Source organism: Labeo rohita, chromosome 14 (assembly GCF_022985175.1).
Source record: "Labeo rohita strain BAU-BD-2019 chromosome 14, IGBB_LRoh.1.0, whole genome shotgun sequence".
Classification (NCBI taxonomy): Eukaryota; Metazoa; Chordata; class Actinopteri; order Cypriniformes; family Cyprinidae; genus Labeo; species Labeo rohita.
The window spans coordinates 1960354-1981991 of record NC_066882.1 but is presented as its reverse complement, the minus strand read 5'-3'; the positions used below and the strand labels follow the sequence as shown (position 1 = coordinate 1981991).

The window sequence follows — 21638 nt, the reverse complement described above, 5'->3', positions numbered from 1 at the left end:
GAGGCTTGTTACCACTGCACCAGTGGCAAATTAAAATAAAATGTTTTCATGAAAAATACCCAGCGGGCAAACGTCACAGATGATTAAGCTCTTTAAATTGAAAAAAGCAGAAATCGTGATCATGACCAACACACGATCATCATGCAGTCCTAGGATACGGAGTACACAACAATTATCCTGCCTCGTTTGATTGCACTCATGTTAGTAAAGAGAAAAGTGCCCTCTCGAACCTGTAATGAGAGACTCGTCTGCCATGGAGTGTCCTTCAATCACTCGACCATCTACTGGAAACTTCCCTCCGGGCACAACCTTCACAACATCGCCCCTCTGCACCAACTCCACATCCACCTGCTCCTCGCTGAGAGAGACACACACAAGGTCATATGTGGAACAAAGTCAACTCTGCTTTCCGTTTAACAGCACAGAGATGCACAAACCTTAACACAGACATGTCATCATTCAGTGTAACAACAGTGGCCTCTGTCGCCTGTAAAGACATCAGCTTGGACAGAGCCTCTGAGGTCTTACTCTACAATTAAAAACAAAACAGCATCAACACCACTGCAGAACACTGCAGGAAATTAAGAGATATAATCACAAGCAGGTGGATTAATAGCTTGTGTAACTGGAAATGCTCGTTCACCTTCGCTATCTGCTCCAGCCACCTGCCCAGCGAGATGAAGACAAACAGCATGGGTGGAGTATCGAAAAAGGTGATGGGGTTTACTTTTGCTCCCTCCACCATGGCAACCAGAAGAATCACCACGGAGTACGTGAAGGCGATCGTTGTTGCCAGAACAATAAGCACATCCATATTGGCCGTCCGGTGCTTGACAGCTTTATAGGCTTGACAGTAGAAATACCGCCCACCGATGAACTATTTAAGACAGACAAAATCAGTATGGTTACTAAATACCAATGTTCTGACACATTTTCAGTAAACAAGAAACTTACATACAATTGAAAGTGCTTTAATAAACCACAAACTGGCAGGTAACCCACCTGCACAGGGACACAGAAGAGAAACGAAATCAGGTTCATGATGGAAAGCCCCGGCATCAGCTGTTTCTCCAGAAACATTGTGGAGTGGTACATCTCTCTGTCCTCGGCTGTGGTGTTGTGGTGGTGGGACGTTTCAAGCTGGTGATCCATGATTATCATGTAGATCATCATTCCCATAACAGGCACGCAGAAAAACAAGCTGATGAGGAACGATCTTTTCCACCTGGGAGGAAACAGGATGCCAACATTAGCTCTGATCTAATACCTGGCGAGCTGACTAACTAGACTGCATTTTAAGTTTTTTGAGCTACTTTTCCAATTGTTTTCCAATTGTGTATGTGCTAAACAGAGATGTTTAGACGTGGTAAGCGTCTCATGTCTTCTGCAGGACCTCGCACACAACACAGCATACTAAAAACACAGTGCTCAAGTTAAAATAGGTTAAACTTTAAAAAATATCGCATCTTGAGATCTTGTTTTACCCCATTCCACTGCGTGCGTTGTGTTTGGTAGTTCCTAGTTTACTACATTTCTCAGTAGCATCGCTCTTTTCTGAATCAAACAGCTTTTAAGTAGTGAAGTTCTTTTTTTGTTTAAGTACACAGTAGCATCAACACAAGCTAGATTTTCCGAAGCATTTCTGATAGGCATGCTCATTTTATCTGGTTAATCGTAAATTGACAGAAAGAATTTTGACAGAATAATACAATCAGTTAAACGGCCATTTCATTTTTTTCCCTGTAATTTATCAATATAATTTCAAAATGTTTGCTGGATGGTTAAAATAAAATAGAAAAAATAAAAAATAAATAAATAAATAAATCATGTAGGCCTATAACATTAATTCACATTTTATTATTACATTCAGAAACAGCGAAATGCTTACAAACACTATAAACATAGGCTAGGCTATTTTAGTTGCCCTCACTCCACAAAAAAATTCTTTCAATTGAACAGTATTCAGAAAAGAACAAGAAAGAAAAATATAAGAAGCTAGGCTATATAAACGACAAGCCAAAACTAATTCATTTAGGCTAAAGTGAAACTGAAACTAACGTTGAAACTGTAAACGGTTTGCTTTTATTTGTGTACAATTACAATCAAAACTAATCGTTGTTCTTTTGTCAAATAAAAATAAAATAGGATGAGGCTTTCAGCCATCTTCCTTTGCACAATAAGAAAAATGAACCAGAACTCTGCATACTAGCTACTTGTTGCACAGTTTTTTCTTTGTTTTGTTAATTAAGAAAATATATTTATTGTATAGGCCTATTCATTCATTACAGCTGTATGTTTTTCACCGCTCGCAGAAACGCTGCAGGTGCGTAATGTGATGCGTCCATGTGAATCCTCATGTTCTGTTGTTTGCACATGTAAAATTAATCCCTGGAATTTTTTTTTTTTTTTTAGGTATTTTTAATGGGTCACAGACACTTATTCTTTCTAAAATAATTAAATTCTAATTTAAAATAATCTTGTTGGTTAATGATCAGTGATCGGTTAACGAGCGTTGGCTGTTGGTTAGGAAAAATAACAGAAATGAATATCCCTAATTTTGCATTCCGAGGGGTAAAATTCAGATTCCATGGGATAAAGATCACATTATTGGCAACAGTGTTAAAGTAGCCCAATTCTGTGGAAAAAACAGCAGACTTGGCACAACTAAAATAGAACTGCTAAGGATCACTGATCCTGGATCAGTGACGCCACCGCCACTAAATCACGGAACTTCACTGGCTGCTCAAACTGTTAGTCAAACCTCATTATTCCTCCCGCCTCTCCCGTGAATGAAGTGTGACGTGCAGTTTGGAGCATCTCAGCTTGTTTGCAGTCTGAAGGTAAATAAAGAGTTGATTGAATAAGTTTCTTTACTCAAGAAACACTATTTATAAAGGCTAATGTTTTTTGTATTTGACTAACTAATGTCAACTACTGAACCTTATTGTGAAGCGTTGCCATTTATATAAATGTATCTGTGTACAATAAAGCCAGAAAACCAACTTTGACAGCACAGTAGAAGAATTTTTTTTTTAATTTCCTAAAAAGTAAAAGTTTAGGTCATAGGAGGTTTCCAGCAGCAAAGATTTGTTTTGCCTATATCACAATAAGAGGATAATCCAGTCCTGTACATACTGATTTTTGTTGCCAAATTGATTTGGAACAGTTGTTGAATAAATAATTAATCTTAACTATTATGCCTTTTTTCTATTTATTGATTGCTGAGAGAATGCTGACTTGGAATGAAGTCATTTCAATATAAAAATGAAATTTTTAAACTACTTTTGCCATGTTGCTGTAGCCTAGCTTGCTACATTTCCCAAGAAGACAGCTTCAGTGTCCTAAATGTAGTGAAGCTTCATTTAATGATGACTAACTGTCAGGTTAGTTCATTTTCCAACTAACCTGCCCAACACTGTGTTTTTCGTGTGTTCTGTGTGAACAGCCCCTAAGGCATCTTAGGTGCAGCAGCAGCAACCTGTTCTGTCAAAATTAAGACAGCACTGCATAACTGCTTTGGAATGAAGACAAATGGTTTGGCAATGACCCTACCTAAATCTTCAGACTCTAGTTTAGTCTATGTGTGCATCATGAAGAGCATTACTTGCATGGAACAGTTGCTGCTCATGTAAAGCTCATCAAATGAGTCACTCAGTAGGATTTGTTTTTCTTATGAAGCTTCCTAAGACGCTGTAGGTAGGTAGTGGACAGCAAAGCAGCGCACCAGGTTTTGATTTTTTTATTAAATTCCTCTGGAAACATCATTCCATGACTGTTAATCATGTTTTAAAAGGGTCATGACACAGTTTTTTTTTGTTATTTTAATACGTTCCTTAAAGTTAACTTATAATGTTAATAAAGTTTCTTGCACAAAAAAACAAACTTATTTATTTCCAACCCTCATTCTGACCCTCTGTCTAAAACGAGCTGTTTTTAAGGGATGTGTCCTTTAAAGTGAAAGTGAAGCAATCAAAAAAAAATGCTTTATGTAGTAAAATGACTTCTACTTTAATAAAAATATAACTTGATTTTAATATCAGTGATTTCTTATTGATGATGAGGACATTTATCATGTTATAAAACTTGCAGAATGTATTAAGCAAAAAAGATCTCTTCTATGTCAAAGGATCAAGGGAAATTTGGTTTCTTGTGTCATGACCCCTAGATAATTAATTTTAATTAATTCCAGTAGCATATTGCTCTTATTCGCTCATGTACTTACTGCTGGATCTCATGGCTGTGATCCAAGTGACTTCCGGGACGGTCTTTCTTCACCAGAGAGGCTGTAAATCCCATGTTCTGTCCATGAAAATAGGGAAGTTCAGAATGGTAATCATAGTTCCCTATAATATTATTTACAGCTTTGTTCTAGAACATAATGAACTGACACTCAACTTAATAAGTGACTGATTTAGAATGCAAACTGAAAACAGTGCTCCTCATCTACGAACAATCACTGATTATCACACTTTATGGTTAGCAAATTGCTGAGATACACACACACACACACACACACATATAAACATACATATATACATATATGTGTGTGTGAGAACATGAAAGTGAATTCACCTCTATCCATCTGATTATGTCTCTCGGGCCAGTCACTTCTGGGTCATATTTGATGTGGGCTTTATTAGTTGCCAGGGCAACCGAGGCATAGAGGATGCCCTTCTGCTTCATCAGGTTAGACTCAATTTTGTGAACGCAGGAGGCACATGTCATCCCTCTGACCTATTAAAAAACACAAACATAATCCACAATTTTTGTTGATAAGAAAATGGGTCAAAGACCAACAATAAGACATGCCAACATATTTACCACAAGCTCCAGGGTTCCATCGGAGCCGTCATAGTTCTCCATGACCGTAGCAGTGAAACCGAGCTCTCGGATAAAGTCCGCTATTCTCTGAGGATCGATGATCGACGGGCTGTATCGAACCTCGGCTTTACTGGCCATCAGTGCAACCAAAACTGAGTGCACACCTGAGGAAGAAAGACACACGTCACATTAAATACAGCCATTCACATTAAATAGTTTTGTAAGAGAACTATTGATCAATTTCAGACACCATCACTGATTTAAAACAGCGCAATTCTATTCTAGTAGGATTTTGTTTTGTAAAGATCAGGGACTGATTACATGTAATCTCGATTACGTAGTCATATTCCAAAACTAAGTACTTGTTATTAGAGTATATTACATTTTAAAACGTAAATTCAGATTACAATCGCTTTTTAATGGATTACATATTATTCACACAATGGAAGTAAATTACTCATAATTTATTGATTGTCCCAAATTATTTACACCTAATTATCACACTGACATGCAAGAAAACATAAAAATATTTATATTTTTGGTGTTCAAGTGTTTACATTATTTTTAGTTTACTTTTTTTAATTTAATTAATTATTAGCTTTTTATCAACTCACAAACCCACTGCTGTTCTTATATTAAGCCCAGTTTGGGGAACCCTGGTGTTCTGAAATGTTTAATGCATTTTATGATTTTGATATATAAAAGAATGAATATACAGGGCTCTTAACTTAAATGTATGAACAGTCAAAATTTTAGGAGCACCTTCTAATCAATAATCAAATAATCTTATCAAAAATTAGCCTTCCAATTACAATTTGATATTTGACTCCTTAAAGTCAATTAAAGGGGAATTTTGTTTTATCTTTGTAATGCCATTTTCTAACTTTATTAAAAGTATGTCATCTTTTATGTCAATTTTTTTTAAAAATTATATTTTAGAAGCTTTTTAACATTTCAAATTAAACAACAGAATAACAAGTAGAAAAAAAATAAGTTACCAGTCAAATTAAATCAGTATTAAAATTAATTTGTACTACAGAGGTGGCACAGAACAACACAAAAGTGGCTTGTAGGTGTATTTTCATATGTTTAATGAGGCTCAGATGTGGTATGAGTGCAATCAAATTCATAAATTCATGTTGTGATTAGTGTTTTAAATATAACATTATGAATACAGAAATATTAAGTGATTTAAATAACTGAAAAGATACTTTAAAAATGCCAGTAGGTGGCGGCAACTGATTTAATTACCGAATCATATTACTTGATTCGTTCGAATGGCTGATTCATTCAGGAATAAAGCAAGTGACTCTTTATGAATGGGAAATTGAATCATTGACTCACTAGATTCATTTAAAAATGCACGTTCATTCATAAACCGAATGGAGATGCGTAGCGGCTCACTTGTGACTGGTTTCAGACTATTTTTGATGACAAACTAGAGCACAGTCAGGCAATAGTGTTATAGTCAGACAATCTAATATTAATATTAACTTTGTTTATCTAACTGTTGTGTTAAATCAATATCTCATTTACAAACTCCCTTAAAAATCATTAAAAGCTGTCACTCATCTTAGTTCTTATACTCATCACGATCTTACAAAGTTCCATTATAATCAACAAAGCTCTCTACATTGCACAATGAATCTTTTATTTACACTCTCTATGCTTTGTTTATAAAAAGGATTGGCGAGATATGTCTGATACATTACTCAACGTTACAAAAACACATAGAAACCTTTGATGCTCCCCTCAGCGCAAACACAAATATGCCGATCGGGTCAGTCGCACAGGCGCTCCAAATATTTTTTCATAGTCGCACGCTGTAGTTTTCAGTCGCAAATGGTCACACTGCACAGCCCTGATATATTTTCTGTCTCTTTGCTTTTTTTTTTAATATTAATATGGTACGTTTAAAACAAGCTTGATTAAAAAAGTAGTCAGAATGCATTATCTAAAATGAGTAACCTAGATTACACTACCAACTACAGTTTTCATCATGTAATCTGTAATCAGTAATGGATTACAATTTGTAAGTAATCTACCCAGCACTGGAGATTACCATGCTCGTTCTTGAGGTTCCTCTCAATGTTGGCTACGCAGGAGGCACAGGTCATCCCACCAATCTGGATAAAACATTTGGAAATAGTGTTTGTTGAAGGCTCATCGTCATTCTCCGCTTCATTCTCTTTCACGGCTGACCAGACCGGAGATATCGATGAGCTCTGGACAGACTGTGTTGGTGGCGATGAGCTTTTGACCACTGAAGGCACCAATGAATTTGTCTCTGTAAACACGACAGAACAAAGTTAAAAATGACCTGGAAATGACAATATAGAACATTGTGGCTATGCATTCTGAAATTGACTAATCTGAACCCCAAAGCATGAAATAACATGAGAAAACAAGATATTGTGGCCACAAATTAAAAATTCATTCCTGTAACTTATTCATTTGTTCTCTCCTTTTAGGTAAACTATACAAACTATACAATCCTACAACAAGACTACATCAAATGTTAACTGCATGAGACAAATGAACAAATGTTTGTTTGGTTAATCTCAAAAAACTGCCAAGAGCGTATCTGGGTCATATTTCACCCACGAATGAAAAAAAGTTTATATTTTTCACTAAAAGGCATAAAAGAACTATTAATTCTTACCAATTCTCATTATTGCAAAAGCTAAAAAAAAAAAATAAAAAAATTAAAATTAAAATTAAAGAAATAATAATAATAAAACATCATTTAATATCACTTAACTTTTTTTAATGGAGATGTTTTTTAAATAACACAGAGTCATGATGACTTGCATTTCTGTATTCTATAAATAAAACATTGGGACACATGACAGTATTGAGAGCTGGGAAGGAAATGTGCTTTTCTCAATACAATAGTGTCACCATTCCAGGAAATTGTAATCGCCCTAAACTAGACTTCATTGTCTTAAAGCAAAACGCAATTTATTATTTTCGCTGTTTGTGTCGTGAAAGATGACCAGGACATGTTTCTTCTGAAATTGTTGGTGTTATGCACTTTTAAACTAGTGTCAGTCTTCAGATATGGTATTAAATATGGTAAATGGGAGCTCAAATATTAAAACTAATCTCATTGTTTCTCAAACATCAAGTCAATCCAATATGGATAACTTTTACATTGTCTTTTTATGAATGTTTTAAAGCGTCAGTGTTATGGTGGAACAGATTTTAATGGATGACAAAAATCTCTCAGATTTCATTCAAGCATCTTCACTTGTGTTTCAAAGATGAATGAAAGTCTTGTGGAAACTAACCCTTTTACCAGGTTTTTTTTTTCATATTATACAATATTCAATATACAATATTTACACAATATTCATATTAAATTAGCAAAGACAGACACATTTTAGAAGTTGCATGATGAGGGCATGATGCCTCTGAAATTCACCCAGTTATTGGCAGTTTTACGATTCATGTTTATAATGTGCAAAGATGGGTAGTAAGTCATTACATGTAATCTGGATTACTTAATCAGATTCCAAAAATAAAGTACTTGTAATTAGATTATATAACATTTTAAAATACTTGTTATCTTACTGCGTTACGTTTTTAAATGATTACATGATTACATATTCACACTGTATGATGCATGTCAATTTTATCACAAAATACAAATTATAAATTTGTTTATTTCAAGTTCACAGCAAGATATAAAAGTGAAGGAACATCAGAAGGCATGGGAAAAAAAAAAGGTATAGCCAAATTAAATTAAATGAATGTCTCATGATTGTAATCATAAAGAAAGATGATTGACATGCTGCTTAAACTGAAGCGAATACAGCAATCTGTCATGACACATTAAAGAGCGTGAAAAACACATTACTGTAATACATTGTTTGTATTTCACTAGAAAACTGACAGATTTTGAAAGCTGAGACTTTGAAATATCTCCCGGTGCTCCCTAACCGGGCCATTTGTATGCGCAATAGTCTAAAATAAACTCTCGCAATACTTTGACTTTATTCTTGAAATTTGCATGTGCAATAGTCTAAAATATACTCCCAAAATATTATGTTATTAATCTCAAAATACTTTGACTTCATTCTCGTAATACTTTGACTTTATTCTCGAAATTTGCATGCGCAATAGTCTAAAATATACTCCCAAAATATTATATCATTAATCTCGAAATACCTCGACTTTATTCTCGAAATACCTCGACCTTACTCTCATAATTTAAACTTTATTCTCGTAGTACCTCGACTTTATTCTCGTAATACCTCAACTTTATTCTCGTAATACCTCGACTGTCAATAATGAAGACAAATGGAAGGGAAGATATAAGAAGATAGAAGAAACACTTACCTGGGAGAAAAGCATCAAAGCCCATGTCCTCTATTGCAACCCTCAGCTCCTCAGGGGTCGTCACTAAAGGGTCATACTCAAAAGTTCCCTGATGATTGGCCAGTGACACTTGGGCTGATCTCACTCCTTTCTTCTGGGAGATCATTCCCTCGATGGACTGAACACAGGAGCCACAGGTCATGCCCTCAATGTGGATATCCGCTACAGACACTAGCGGCTGGTGGAAGCTTGGCTCTGGGGATGTTGGGAGAGTAGCTTTAAAATTCCCTGGAGGAAGCGCTTCAATGGCTTTCTGTAGCTCCACCACTGAGATTTGTTTTGGGTTGTGTTGAATCGAAGCTTGTCTGTTCTCCAAGGACACGACAACCGAACTCACTCCAGGCAGCTTGGATATATTGTCCTGAATATTGACCACGCAAGACTTGCAGTGCATTCCTGCCACCTGAAGCAATGTAGTAATCGTGGAGTCTGTGGACGGCTCTGAAACCTTCTCCTCTGGAGAGGAGACAGCAGTCTGCTTGGGAGCGCTGAGCAAGCGCTCTACTTCACTAGCTGAAAGCTTTAACTGGCGAGGTTTTGATTTAACAACAGCCTTGAAACCAGCCACCTCGATTTGGTTCACAATCTCGTCCACCGTGATGACGTAAGGCAGGTAAAGTACAGTGGCTTCCTGGGATTCTAGAGAGACTGAAAAAGGATGGACAAATCAAAAATCAATACTCTGGAAATTATACAGTGTTTTGCAATAGTTATGCACGCTCATCTCAGTAAGTAAAGTCTGTTTACATTTTGCTCATGCAACAACGGTGGTTTATCGTTCTCTGTTGTTTTATTACTAAAATGTTTAAAAGTTACATTTTTAGTCTGGTCTGCCTCAGCAGTCTAACAGCGCTCGTTAAATGTCAAAATGACTGAGACGGCCAATCAAATGAAAGTAGGCGGGGTTTACTGTTCACAGAAGCAGAGCGCAAATTCCAGAGCATCAGTTTCAGGGTTTGTACAGCTACCGCAAAATGAAATTCCAGGACTTTCACTTTTTTTTATTTTTTAAAGGACTTCAATCAGAGATCTCACTTATCAAACATCATCTTCTCTTTCAAATTCTACAAAAAGAAAAAAGCACACTAATAAAAAATGGCAAAAATAAAGTGAAGCACATGCAAACTATTACTACTAAAGTATTACAAGTATTAATTTTCTTAAGGGATTTGTATTTGTGTATATTTTTTTGTTTGTTTGTTTTTATAACTTTACTGCCTTAATGATTTGATGTTTTTGACTGTTTAAGAAAAAAAAAAAATCTGAAAAATAGATTTGCAAAATCACTCCAAAATCCTGATCTGAAACAAATGATTCATGAACTTTGCATATAGTGAATCATTTGATTTAGATCGGGACTTCAAATCGCATATCACAAATCAATTTATGAAATGATTCAGTAATCTGGTTCGATCTAAATGAAATGATTCGTGATACGCGCTCTGAAGTCCTGATATGAATCAAATGATTCACGATATGCGAAGTTCCGATGTAAAGCAAATTATGTGCAATACCTGATTTGAAGTTCCAATCTGAAACTAATGATTTGCGATACACGATCTGATTGGGCTGCTTGGAAACAGTGAATCATTTTGCAACCCAATGGTTCAACTGATTGGAGTTTCAAAAAGCTGTTTCACCCATCACTACGTGCTTTTTAAAATCATTACAAGCAATGTCGAAATAAGAAAATTAATTTAACTTGATTTTTTGCTAGTGAATCGCTTTGAATCAATCTGAGCATAAATGACTCAATTGATTTGGTTCATTAGTTCCTCTTTTCATGTCTTCAGCCACGTTTACACAACATTGTCAGTACTACCAATGCCTTAGCTTGCTAGACTGTGTAGACACTAACTGAATAAGCGGAAAAAATAGGTATGATGTTTTTGAAATGATATGTGCTAATATTAAAAAAAAATTAAACGTTTATTTCATAGATACATTGTCTTTCAATAATTAAAGCACTTTTTAAATACCTCTTCAGGAATGTCGCTATTTTGAAGGGTTTTCTAGGCCTTAAATTTCAAAATGTCAAATTCAAGTACTACAAGCACTTTAAGCACCTTGTACGAATCCTGCAGTTTTCATGATGAAATGGAGCAAGGCTCAAAGATGGAAATAGCAAAATATAATATTTGACAACAGTTTTACTTGGAAAATGTTCAACAACTAAAAGTAATATCCAGGGATGCAAACTACTTAACTGTTTTCTCCAAATACAGCAATGTGAATTGAAAATATGGTCTCATTTACATGACTCACGTAATTCCTAACTGAATGCGACAATACATAAACATTTTGTGTTTTTGGCATATTAGCACACTAATAAAAATGCATGTGTGCATATTTAAAAATATTATTTGCGATGATTACTTACCAACTAGAATTAGACCTAGAATTTCCTTTAATATTCTATTTCTTTAAACTTCATTTAAATAATGTTCAAGACATACTTACCACTTGGCCTTTCACAAGCAAGTATTTAGATAGTATTTAGATCAAGGTTGATTTTGGCGATTAATCGAGTAATCTGTTTTTTTTGGGTGGTGGTGGTGGTCAAGAAAACAAACTGAAGCAAACAAAAGACTTTAAAATGACTTAAAATAACCTAGGTATATGCGTAACCTACACACATAAAAATAAAGTGCATATTAAACCGCAGCGCATATTCACAAAAGCTTTATGCTTTATTAGGATTTTTAAATGGTTTTAATATTTCATGCAGACTTATAAAACTGTCTAACAATGTTTTTCATGTGAATTCTTATCTGTCGAATGCGCCACTTTCATTATTTTCGCTGGCAAAATGCAATCGAGGATTTTTATTAATCGAGTACTCATATTTAAGGAATCGTGCCAGCTCTAGTTACGACCTTGCTTTAGTGCAACATTAAGCAAGATATGAGAAAGGGAAGGTCATGTTGCGTTAACAATGTATAGATTGTGTAAGACCTCATTTCTTATCTACAGGCGGCACAATGTCAGTGAGTTTAAACATAATTTTACCATGTAAACTTCACAATGTTTGACATGATTCACCTGTAAATGTTAAAGTTTAAAAGGACAACACTGGAGATGTTTAACTGAAGCGAAGGCAAATGTCTCAGGCTTCAAAACGCCATACCTTTAATCTTCTCAACGCCTTTTAACTTCCCAATCTTGCCCTCTATGGTTGTAGTGCAGGACAGACAAACCATTCCTTCAATACGCATTTTCACCGCCTCCACCCCGCTGGAGCTGCGAGAACTCGGCCCTTCCTCAGCATCAGGAACCAGGCAGCTCATCACTTCCCCAAGCCGCTCCACACTGACCAGAGACGGGGCAAACGTGACAGCCAGACTATCGGCGCCCTCCTGCGTCTCGACCACCCCTTTAGTTTGGGCCAGCGCACTCCGTGCCTGCTGGATAGAGTCTGTGCTACAGCCTGCTTTGCTGAAGACTTTGGTTTCTGTTTGGACAGGTGTTGACGTAGCGTTTGTCAGGCTGCACTCAAAGCCCATGTCTTCAATAGCCTCTGCTAGGGATTCTGGACTATGGCGAGTGTGGTCATAAGTCACAGTTGCATTAGTCAGCTCCAGAGATACCTGTGGAACAAAATAAAGCTCATAATGTGCTAATTCATCAAACTGCCCAATAAAAGCCACATGCTTACTCGTAGAGCACCATTTTTCCAGTAACTTGAAATGCAGCATGTGCTTGTGATTGCACAACACACTGTTATACAGCAGATAGTTCCGGTTCTGGATGCTGATTGCCGAATGCAGCATTCCAGCTGTACTCAAATAAATGATATTTGTTTAGATAGATCGCTGAACAGAATGTTAACATAAATAACCTACTTGAGAACCTTTCCAGCAAGCTCACTGACCGCTAGTATAACAGTTGAAATTATAAATGAAAATACATGTGACCATGGACCACAAAACCAGTCATAAGTAGCATGGTTATATTTGTAGCAATAGCCAAAAATACATTGTATGGGTCAAAATTATTGATTTCTCTTTTTTGCCAAATATCATTAGGATATTAAGTAAAGATCATGTTCCAGGAAGATATTTGGTAAATTTTCTTACTGTAAATATATTGAATCTTAATTTTTACTTAGTAATATGCATTGCCAAGAACTTCATTTGGACAACTTTAAAGGCGATTTTCTCAATATTTAGTTTTTTTGCACCCTCAGATTTTCAAATAGTTGTATCTCAGCCAAATACTGTCCTACCCTAACAAACCATACATCAATGGAAGGATTATGTATTCAGCTTTCAGTGACTGTATACATCTCAGTTTCAAAAAATTGGCCCTTATGGCTGGTTTTGTGGTTCAGGGTCACATATGTTGACTTTAAAGATGCAGCCTAACTTTCAAAACACTTTTATCATAATTGAGAACTTTTATATTCTTCTAAATTTCTGGAAATTTTCTTGTCGTCGCAATTTTCTTTTGGGATCAGTAAGTTTTTTTTGTGTGTGTTTTTCAAAGTGTTTTATGCTCATCAATGCTTTGTTTATTTGATCAAAAATAGACTGTAGTACTGATGCTGAAAATTCAGCTTTGGCATCACAGAAAAAATATATAGCTGTTATTTTAAACTGTAATAATATTTCACAATATTACTATTTTTACTGCATTTTTGATAACATAAATGAAAAAAAAAAAAAAAAAAAAAAAACCTATAAAACTTTAAAAATCTGATCCCAAACTTTTGAAAGGTAGGGTAGGTATTATCTAATTCCCTTTAAGCATGCATTTTGCTAATCATTACATCTGCATTTGAGCTTTTGAACTAATGCACGTGAGCGACGATGAACCCAATGTGATTCCTCAAGCAGCTCACGCTGGTGATTCACTCATATCATCATATGACCCTTAAACCCTGAAATCCTCATGCGGAGACAACAGGAAGTTTGTTTTCAGCACAATAAGCACAATTCCAAACCAAGCTGCTTCTTTGTGCGCAGTACTTTGCCTGCTCTCTTAGAAAGAAGCATATTGTTTGTTTCTGTGTTTAATAAAGACAGTATATGGCATTTGACAGTACAGGTCAATAGTAATCCCACCAGATGGCTTTTTAAAGGTTAAAACAGCATCTTAGACAAACAAACAATTAAATTATCTGCCCATTTGACCCGTATCTGCAGGGCAACTGTGTTTTAAGAGAAAGGGCAGGACGAATTAGCAACAATTAGGTTGTGGATCCAAGTTCAACATACGAGTGGCTTTCTTCAATTACGAGACTGTCGCTCGAGGGAAGGCTCTGGTAAATATTATTACCACCATATATTTCTGTCAGACTGCTTTGTCAGCCATCCAGAGAGTCAAGAGTTGACACAATGATTCATGGAAAAATGACACTTGGAAATTTAATCTGTCACTTAACTAGGTTTATATGTGTTTGTTTAGGGATAAAGGATGACATTCACAACGATTATCATTGTGGGAAGATGAGAAAGGTGTTAATAAAGTGAAACTGAAAATATGCTCAGACCAGTAATGAGCTCAGAGTGATAAAAGATCAATAAACTTGGATATATTACAGGCTATAAAAATTGTATATTACATGTTTCATTGTCAAACAAAACCTTGAATATAAAGCTAAATATATACGTTTAACATATACCATGCATCTACAGATACAAACGGATACACACATGCAATAACACATTTGCACAAAAGAAGATTTTACTGAAGATGCAGTTAAAGAAAATGCTTATAGACTGAATGTATATTTTAAAACCCACTTTTGTTACCTAGCCAAGAATGCACGGCTATAATGTCTACAATTATATTCATAAAAAGACTATTTTAACAATAACAATGGAGGTAAACATCACGTCGACTCATTTATAATAACTTCATGTTCATTTGTTGAGATTAGCATTAATGTCACTCTCACCTGTATATGAATGACACCTGGCAGACCCCCAATTCGGCCCTCAATGGACTGGACGCAAGAGCCGCAGGTCATGCCCTGGACCCCCAGAGTTACACGACACAGATTAGTGCTCGATGCCATTCCTCCTCTGGAAGATGAGAGCAAACAAGACGGCATGTACAAACATGTATGTAAAATTGACATTCAAGTGTCAATCACTGGATACACAAGCAGCTGACCCAGGAGAGCAAACATCAGTCATTTCCATGCTGTTTACATTTTCTTGAACCAGTTTCTAGAGTAAAACAAATACAACTAAATCAAAACACTTCTGCAAAATATCTGAAAGCAAACTCTGAAAAAAAGATGGTACTTTGTAAGCACTTCTTGCTAGGATTAAACATAAACAGTTAACAAAATGTTAATAACAGTCTCATAAAAACAGACTTAGCTGTCCTAACAATTAAGCATAATTATCCCGCTAAACACCTTTTGAATTTTACTGACACATTTGAATTAATTTGAATTGAATTAAAGCCTCAGAAGACAAAATACGTGAACGTGCCTAAGGTAACGTACACTAACTAAATCAATATTTACACAATTTTCACATAACACGCCTCTTTTATATGTTAATACAAGACTTCAAAATGACAAAAAAAATTTTTAAAAACTTAAGTCGGTGTTTTATCTCACTGGTTAAACCCTGTAAATAGATAACATTCGGTTTATGAAACAAGAATTACCCTATTAACGCTAACATTTAATAAAGATCCTTTTGTTTAACATTAGTCTGCAATCGTCAACATAAACAAACACTATTATATCTTACTTAATGATAACTTTAACACTTTATTCAAATCTAACGTTATCTGTTAATGTTATTTAATGAAACTGAGCTAACATGAACAACTGTCGTATATGAACAAGTGTATTTTTCATTGTTAACGTTATTTTATACATTAACGTTGTTATAAAGCGTTACCTCAGTAACTATAATCATATAATTTTAATCCGATAACGACAAACGACATGACAACTAATACAGATCAGTGCTCGATAATCAACAGTTGACCGTTACAAAAGAGCTACAAGTTTTATTCGAAATACTGGATGTTATTAATAAAATGTACACTATGTATAAAAATCTTAAACATCTTTTCTCTGGTAAATGAGGAAAAAAACAGTATTTCAGGCAGATTTAGGGAGATGTGTCGCTGGTTTGAGCTCTCTGCCCTCAAGCTAACATAAACAGCTAACATAAACAGCGAAGCGCACAGAAAAAACACGATTTCTTTACCTTTCATCCGAAGTGATCATCCAGAGTCACGGTAACAGCAAGTTAAAGCCTCACAGGACGTTTCAGTCAGTTGTTTGGAAAGTTTTACTGTCACTTTCACAGTGACAGACAGCAGTTAGCTGGCTAACATATACTTTCCTCAGTCTCTAGTAGCCTTTAGGTCCCCAGTTGTTTAAAACCTTCCCACATGGAACAAGACACAAACATGTGTAGTGTCTGCACACAGCGGGAGACTGCGTCCTTACTGAAGTCACGCTGGAGATTGTTAAATCCATGCGGAATGTGAGGTTATCACACGGGCTTACGCACCACAACGCGCATCTTCCAACGTGTTCGAGAACATCAACAGCCGCTGTTAACTGCGCAGACGTAAATGACGTCGTGGCAGATTCAAGTGCTTCAGTAATGCGTCGCCTTGGGGCTGTTTTTAATGAGTAGCCGCATATGGGTAGTTTGTGACGGGATAAACTACTGTATTTTTATTTGAGCTCATTATCCACACCACTGTCCTATACTTTTATTTAAAGTATTTACACTTGTTTCTGACCAGTGTCAGAACACTGTTTTGTAAGATCTGCTGTAATAGCGAATATGGCAAGCTGAATAAGATTCTAATGTTTTCAGCGTTACTCACAGTAACTGCATTTTTACTAGTAACAATTTAATCATACAGCCCTCTAATTTAATTTAATTTAATTACTACACTAAAAAAAACTGTTCGGTTTACATGATTTAATCATGTACACTGTAAAAAAAAAAAAAAAAACAACATAAGTCAGCTTAAAGGGGTCATCGGATGCTACGTTCACTTTTTCATGTTGTTTGAACATTAATGTGTGTTGGCAGTGTATGTATCTATCCTATAATGATGAAAAATCCATGCAGTGGTTTTTAATTAATCTGTAAAAATAATATCTCCCTTTTCAAATCAAACCGTTCTCAGATGTCTGTTGTTGTGGCGTCACACAGACAGAGGCCACTCCCACGATAGTTGATTGACATGAGCTCTTACCTCAGATCAGCTGTCACAGTCCAGTAACTTTCCTTGTTTCGATGCCGAAGCAGGGATGTAAGTTAGACAAGAATATCTCCAATTGAGTGATTGAGGTGTTGTGTTGCTGGATGTAATAATGAACATAGTGGTCGTCATTTACTCCCGACATCTGAGCCGCTGAAGATGCAGTAGATTACGTTTGTTTGTGAAGGGAATGCGCCTCCCGATCTACATATATCTGTCCATGTTTGCGCGAATCATTCATGATCCAGCTTCACTTACAGTAGAAGTGAGTATAAGCATTTTTTTATGAATCTTTGCGATCGGCTTTCCTTATAACGTGGTAGTTAGGAAGTTTAGCGGCTAAACGCGGCTAATGTAACAAGACCGTCTCTCCACAGAGAGAAGAGAGGGGTGGGGTGAGCAGAGCTCATTTGCATTTAAAGGAACAACCCCTTAGAATGAGATGATTTTTGCAGAGCTCATTTTGACAAGGTAAAAAGGGTGTTGTTTTACAAAACCATTGAGAATTTTTAATCAAAGTATATTGGAGACTTTTCATTAAGACCCTAAAGAATCATATCAACTTGTGGAAAATGGGCATCAATGACCCCTTTAAAATAATGTGTTACCCTGCTGCCTTAAAATTTTAAGTTCAGTCAACTAAGTTTATTCAACTTGAAATGTTAAGTTGTATTTGTGTTTGCTAAATTTACCAGATGGGTAAGTAACCCAGCTGCCTTAAAATTTTAAGTTGATTCAACTCAAATATCTAAGTTGTCACTTTGTATAATTTAACATTTCAAGTTGAATAAACTTTTTTGAGTTGACTGAATTTAAAATTTTAAGGCGGCAAGGTTACAAATTTTGATTTGATTTTGATTTAATTTTTTTATGTAATTTCAATATGATGGAAAGTCATTTTTAATTCACCCAGTTAAAGGGGTCATCGGATGCAAAGTTCACTTTTTCATGTTGTTTGAACATTAATGTGTGTTGGCAGTGTATGTACAAATCTACACTATAATGAAAAAAGTCCATGCTGTGGTTTTTAATTAATCTGTAAAAATAATATTCCCTTTTTCAAATCGAGCCATTCTCAGATGCCTGTCGGTGTGGCGTCACACCAACAGAGGCCGCTCCCATGATAGTTGATTGACATGAGCATGGTTGTCATTTACTCCCGACATCTGAGCCGCTGAAGATGCAGTGGATTAAGTTTGTTAGTGATAGGAATGCGCCTCCCGGTCTACATAAATGTGTCTATGTTCGCTCAAAGCATTCGTGATAGCATTCGCATAAACGCGGTTAAATGCGGCTAAAGTAAACAGGCTCGTCACTCCACAGAGAGAAGAGAGGGGCGGGGCGAGCAGAGCTCATTAACATTTAAAGCAACCTCGACCAGAACAGGAAGATTTTTGCAGAGCTCATTTTGGCAAGGTAAAAAGGGTGTTGTTTTACACAACCATTGAGAATTTTTAACCAAAATATATTATAGACTTTTCATTAAGACCCTAAAGAATCACATCAACTTGTGGAAAATGGGCATCCGATGACCCCTTTAAATGATTATATGTGATTTGCAGACAGGATTAATTACATCAATTTTTATACATTTTTTGAAATATAACTGAATTATAAGATTATACTAAGTAGCTAACAAGCCATTATCTAACAATAATACATATAGCATGCTAATTGGTACATACATAGCATACTAAATACTAAGCATTATATACGCTTTGAGTAAAGCAGTAATAATGTGTTGTACCACTTCACAGCCTAAGCAAATGCTCCTCTCTTCTCCACAAGTGAAACCAGTGTAATTTAATTAGTTCTAATGATTCCAACATAATTGAACATCAAACACTATTAAACACTTTTAAGTCTCATGCTTTTCTCATCTTGCTCAAAAACATCCTCATTAAGTCTCAAGAAAAGCACACTGGGAACTACAGTTTTAGCCAAAAAATCATTTTTAAATACTTGATTGGTTCACATTCATCTTTAATTACATCTTTAGTAGAATGTACATTTTAATCAAAAGCAAAGAAATCAAGTTTAGAAGAGAACCACATTTTTTTGTGTCGATTACAAATAATATGATTGCATAAATTGGACAATATGGGTTTTCTATTTTTTGCAGTGTACTAAAAATGCAATTACAATGAACTTAAAGCAAATTTATTGTGCCATAGCGTTTAATGCTTTCTGCGTTACTCATACTAACTGCATTTTTACTACTAACAATTCAGTTAGACAGCCTTCTAATTTAACTTACTAGTAACAGTTACGATTAAAGAGCTCTCTAATTCAATTCTTACTAGTAAAAATGCAACTACAACAAATTTAAAGCTACTTTAACTTGCCATAGCTTTTAATGTTTTCAGGATTACTTGTCATAACTGCCTTTATTACTAGTAATAATTCAGTTAGAGAGCTCTCTAATTTAATTCTTACTAGTATCAATTACGATCACATAGCTCTCTAATAACTGTTACAAGTGAAAATGCTATTAGGACCAGTAACGCCGGGTGGGGGTTGCTAATGCTAATTTGGCTTGCCACAGCTTTTAATGTTTTCAGCGTCTTGTGCTACTAGCAGCAAGAGAGCGCTCTAAATTAATTCTTACTACACTGTAAAAAATAAAAAACACAATTTGTTGAGTCAGCTTAAAATAATTTGTTACCCTGCTGCCTTAAAATAAGTTTACTCAACTTGAAATGTTAAGTTGTACTAAGTAACAACTTAGATATTTGTGTTTGCTAAACTTAACAGATGGGTAAGTAACCCAGCTGCCTTAAAATTTTAAGTTGATTCAACTCAAATATCTAAGTTGTCACTTAGTATAATTTAACATTTCACGTTGAATAAACTTTTTTTGAGTTGACTGAATTTAATATTTTAAGGCAGCCAGGTTATAAATTATTTTAAGTTGACTCAACAAATTGTTTTTTGCAGTGTAGCCTAGAAACAATTACGATTAAAGAGCTCTCTAATTCATCTGTTACTAATAAAAATACAGTTATTATGAGTTTATTTTACTGATTTATTGTTTAGTTCATATAATAGATTGTTATTGTTTATATGATACATGTTTGTTTACTCGAAAGGCACACCAAGTGATTTTTAAATTGCGTTAATACTACATAAGCCTACTCATTCATGTGTTTTTGTTGTACAGTCAAAGTGATTTGCATGTAGTCTGTTTTTGTATAATGATATAATGGCTAATTAGCAGGATTTCCACTGTAATATAGGTGACCAGATGTCCCCTTATTTGACAGTCCCGGTTTTTTGTGTCCTGTCCCCGGAATTGTCCAAGTAAAACAGACTTTTAAAACACCACACAAAATACATTGCAAAATATCTTGCTGAGCAATCGTGTAGAGACTATTTCCACCAACAGAGGGAGAAGCGAGCTGCATCACTGATTACTTAAGAAAACGAGCACAAGCAGAGCAGCACTTATTGTCATCTCTTATCAAAAGGGACAGTGTTATCGGTCCCAAGGTAGTAACATACTAACTATTTATGTTAAAGGGGTAGTTCACCTAAAAATGTAAATCATTTTCATATACTTCATTTACTTACTGTCATCATTTACTCACCCCCTACTTGTTCCAAACCTGTATGAGTATGAGTTCTTCTGTGAACACAAAAGATATTTTGAAGAACTGGTACTGAAACATGTTGACGGTAAAGCCACTTCCTTCATGCGTGCCCTTTTAAAGTCATGAACTATTCCACTTTGTAGTCCACATATATATTTTAGGTCTGTCAGGAGACATCTCAAAATGTGAACCCTTTTTCTGTGTATAACTACACTGTAAAAAAAAACTGACCATAAATACTATTCAAAAGTTAGGGGTCAGTAAGATTTTAAGTCAGTAAGCTACAAAAGATTTTGTAAAAAAGTGAACTGTTTTCAAAAGTGGAAAAAAGTGAACATAGACAATAATCATAAATCTCTCTTGAGCCGCAAATCAGCACATTAGAATGAATTCTGAAAGATCATGTGAGTAAAGATGCTAAAAATTTAGCTTTGATCACAGCAATAAATTTTTTGAACAGTAAGATTTTTAATGTTTTTAAAGAAGTCTTTTCTGCTTACCAAGCCTGCATTTTTTTGATCTAAAGAAGAGCAAAAACAGTAACATTTTGAAATATTTTTTTTCTGTTTAAAATAACTGTTTTCTTTTTGAATATATTTTAAAATTAAATTTATTCCTGTGATTTCAAAGCTGAATTTTTAGCATCATTAC

General features: G+C 35.3%; 1 protein-coding gene across 1 annotated transcript in view; it reads right to left on the bottom strand.

Moving 5' to 3' along the window:
* atp7a (ATPase copper transporting alpha) overlaps positions 1-16712 on the bottom strand; it is a 29329-nt gene extending 12617 nt beyond the window's left edge. Inside the window, exons 1-12 of the mRNA XM_051127638.1 lie at positions 16380-16712; positions 15101-15227; positions 12329-12788; positions 9163-9849; positions 6884-7108; positions 4822-4985; positions 4573-4734; positions 4223-4299; positions 1003-1225; positions 644-877; positions 438-529; positions 231-358 (exon numbers count right to left, since the gene is read on the bottom strand). Coding sequence (XP_050983595.1) covers positions 231-358; positions 438-529; positions 644-877; positions 1003-1225; positions 4223-4299; positions 4573-4734; positions 4822-4985; positions 6884-7108; positions 9163-9849; positions 12329-12788; positions 15101-15227; positions 16380-16399 — 2599 coding nt within the window. The 5' untranslated portion in view covers positions 16400-16712. The remainder of the gene's footprint in view (positions 1-230; positions 359-437; positions 530-643; positions 878-1002; positions 1226-4222; positions 4300-4572; positions 4735-4821; positions 4986-6883; positions 7109-9162; positions 9850-12328; positions 12789-15100; positions 15228-16379) is intronic.
* Between the last annotated feature and the right edge of the window lie 4926 nt (positions 16713-21638).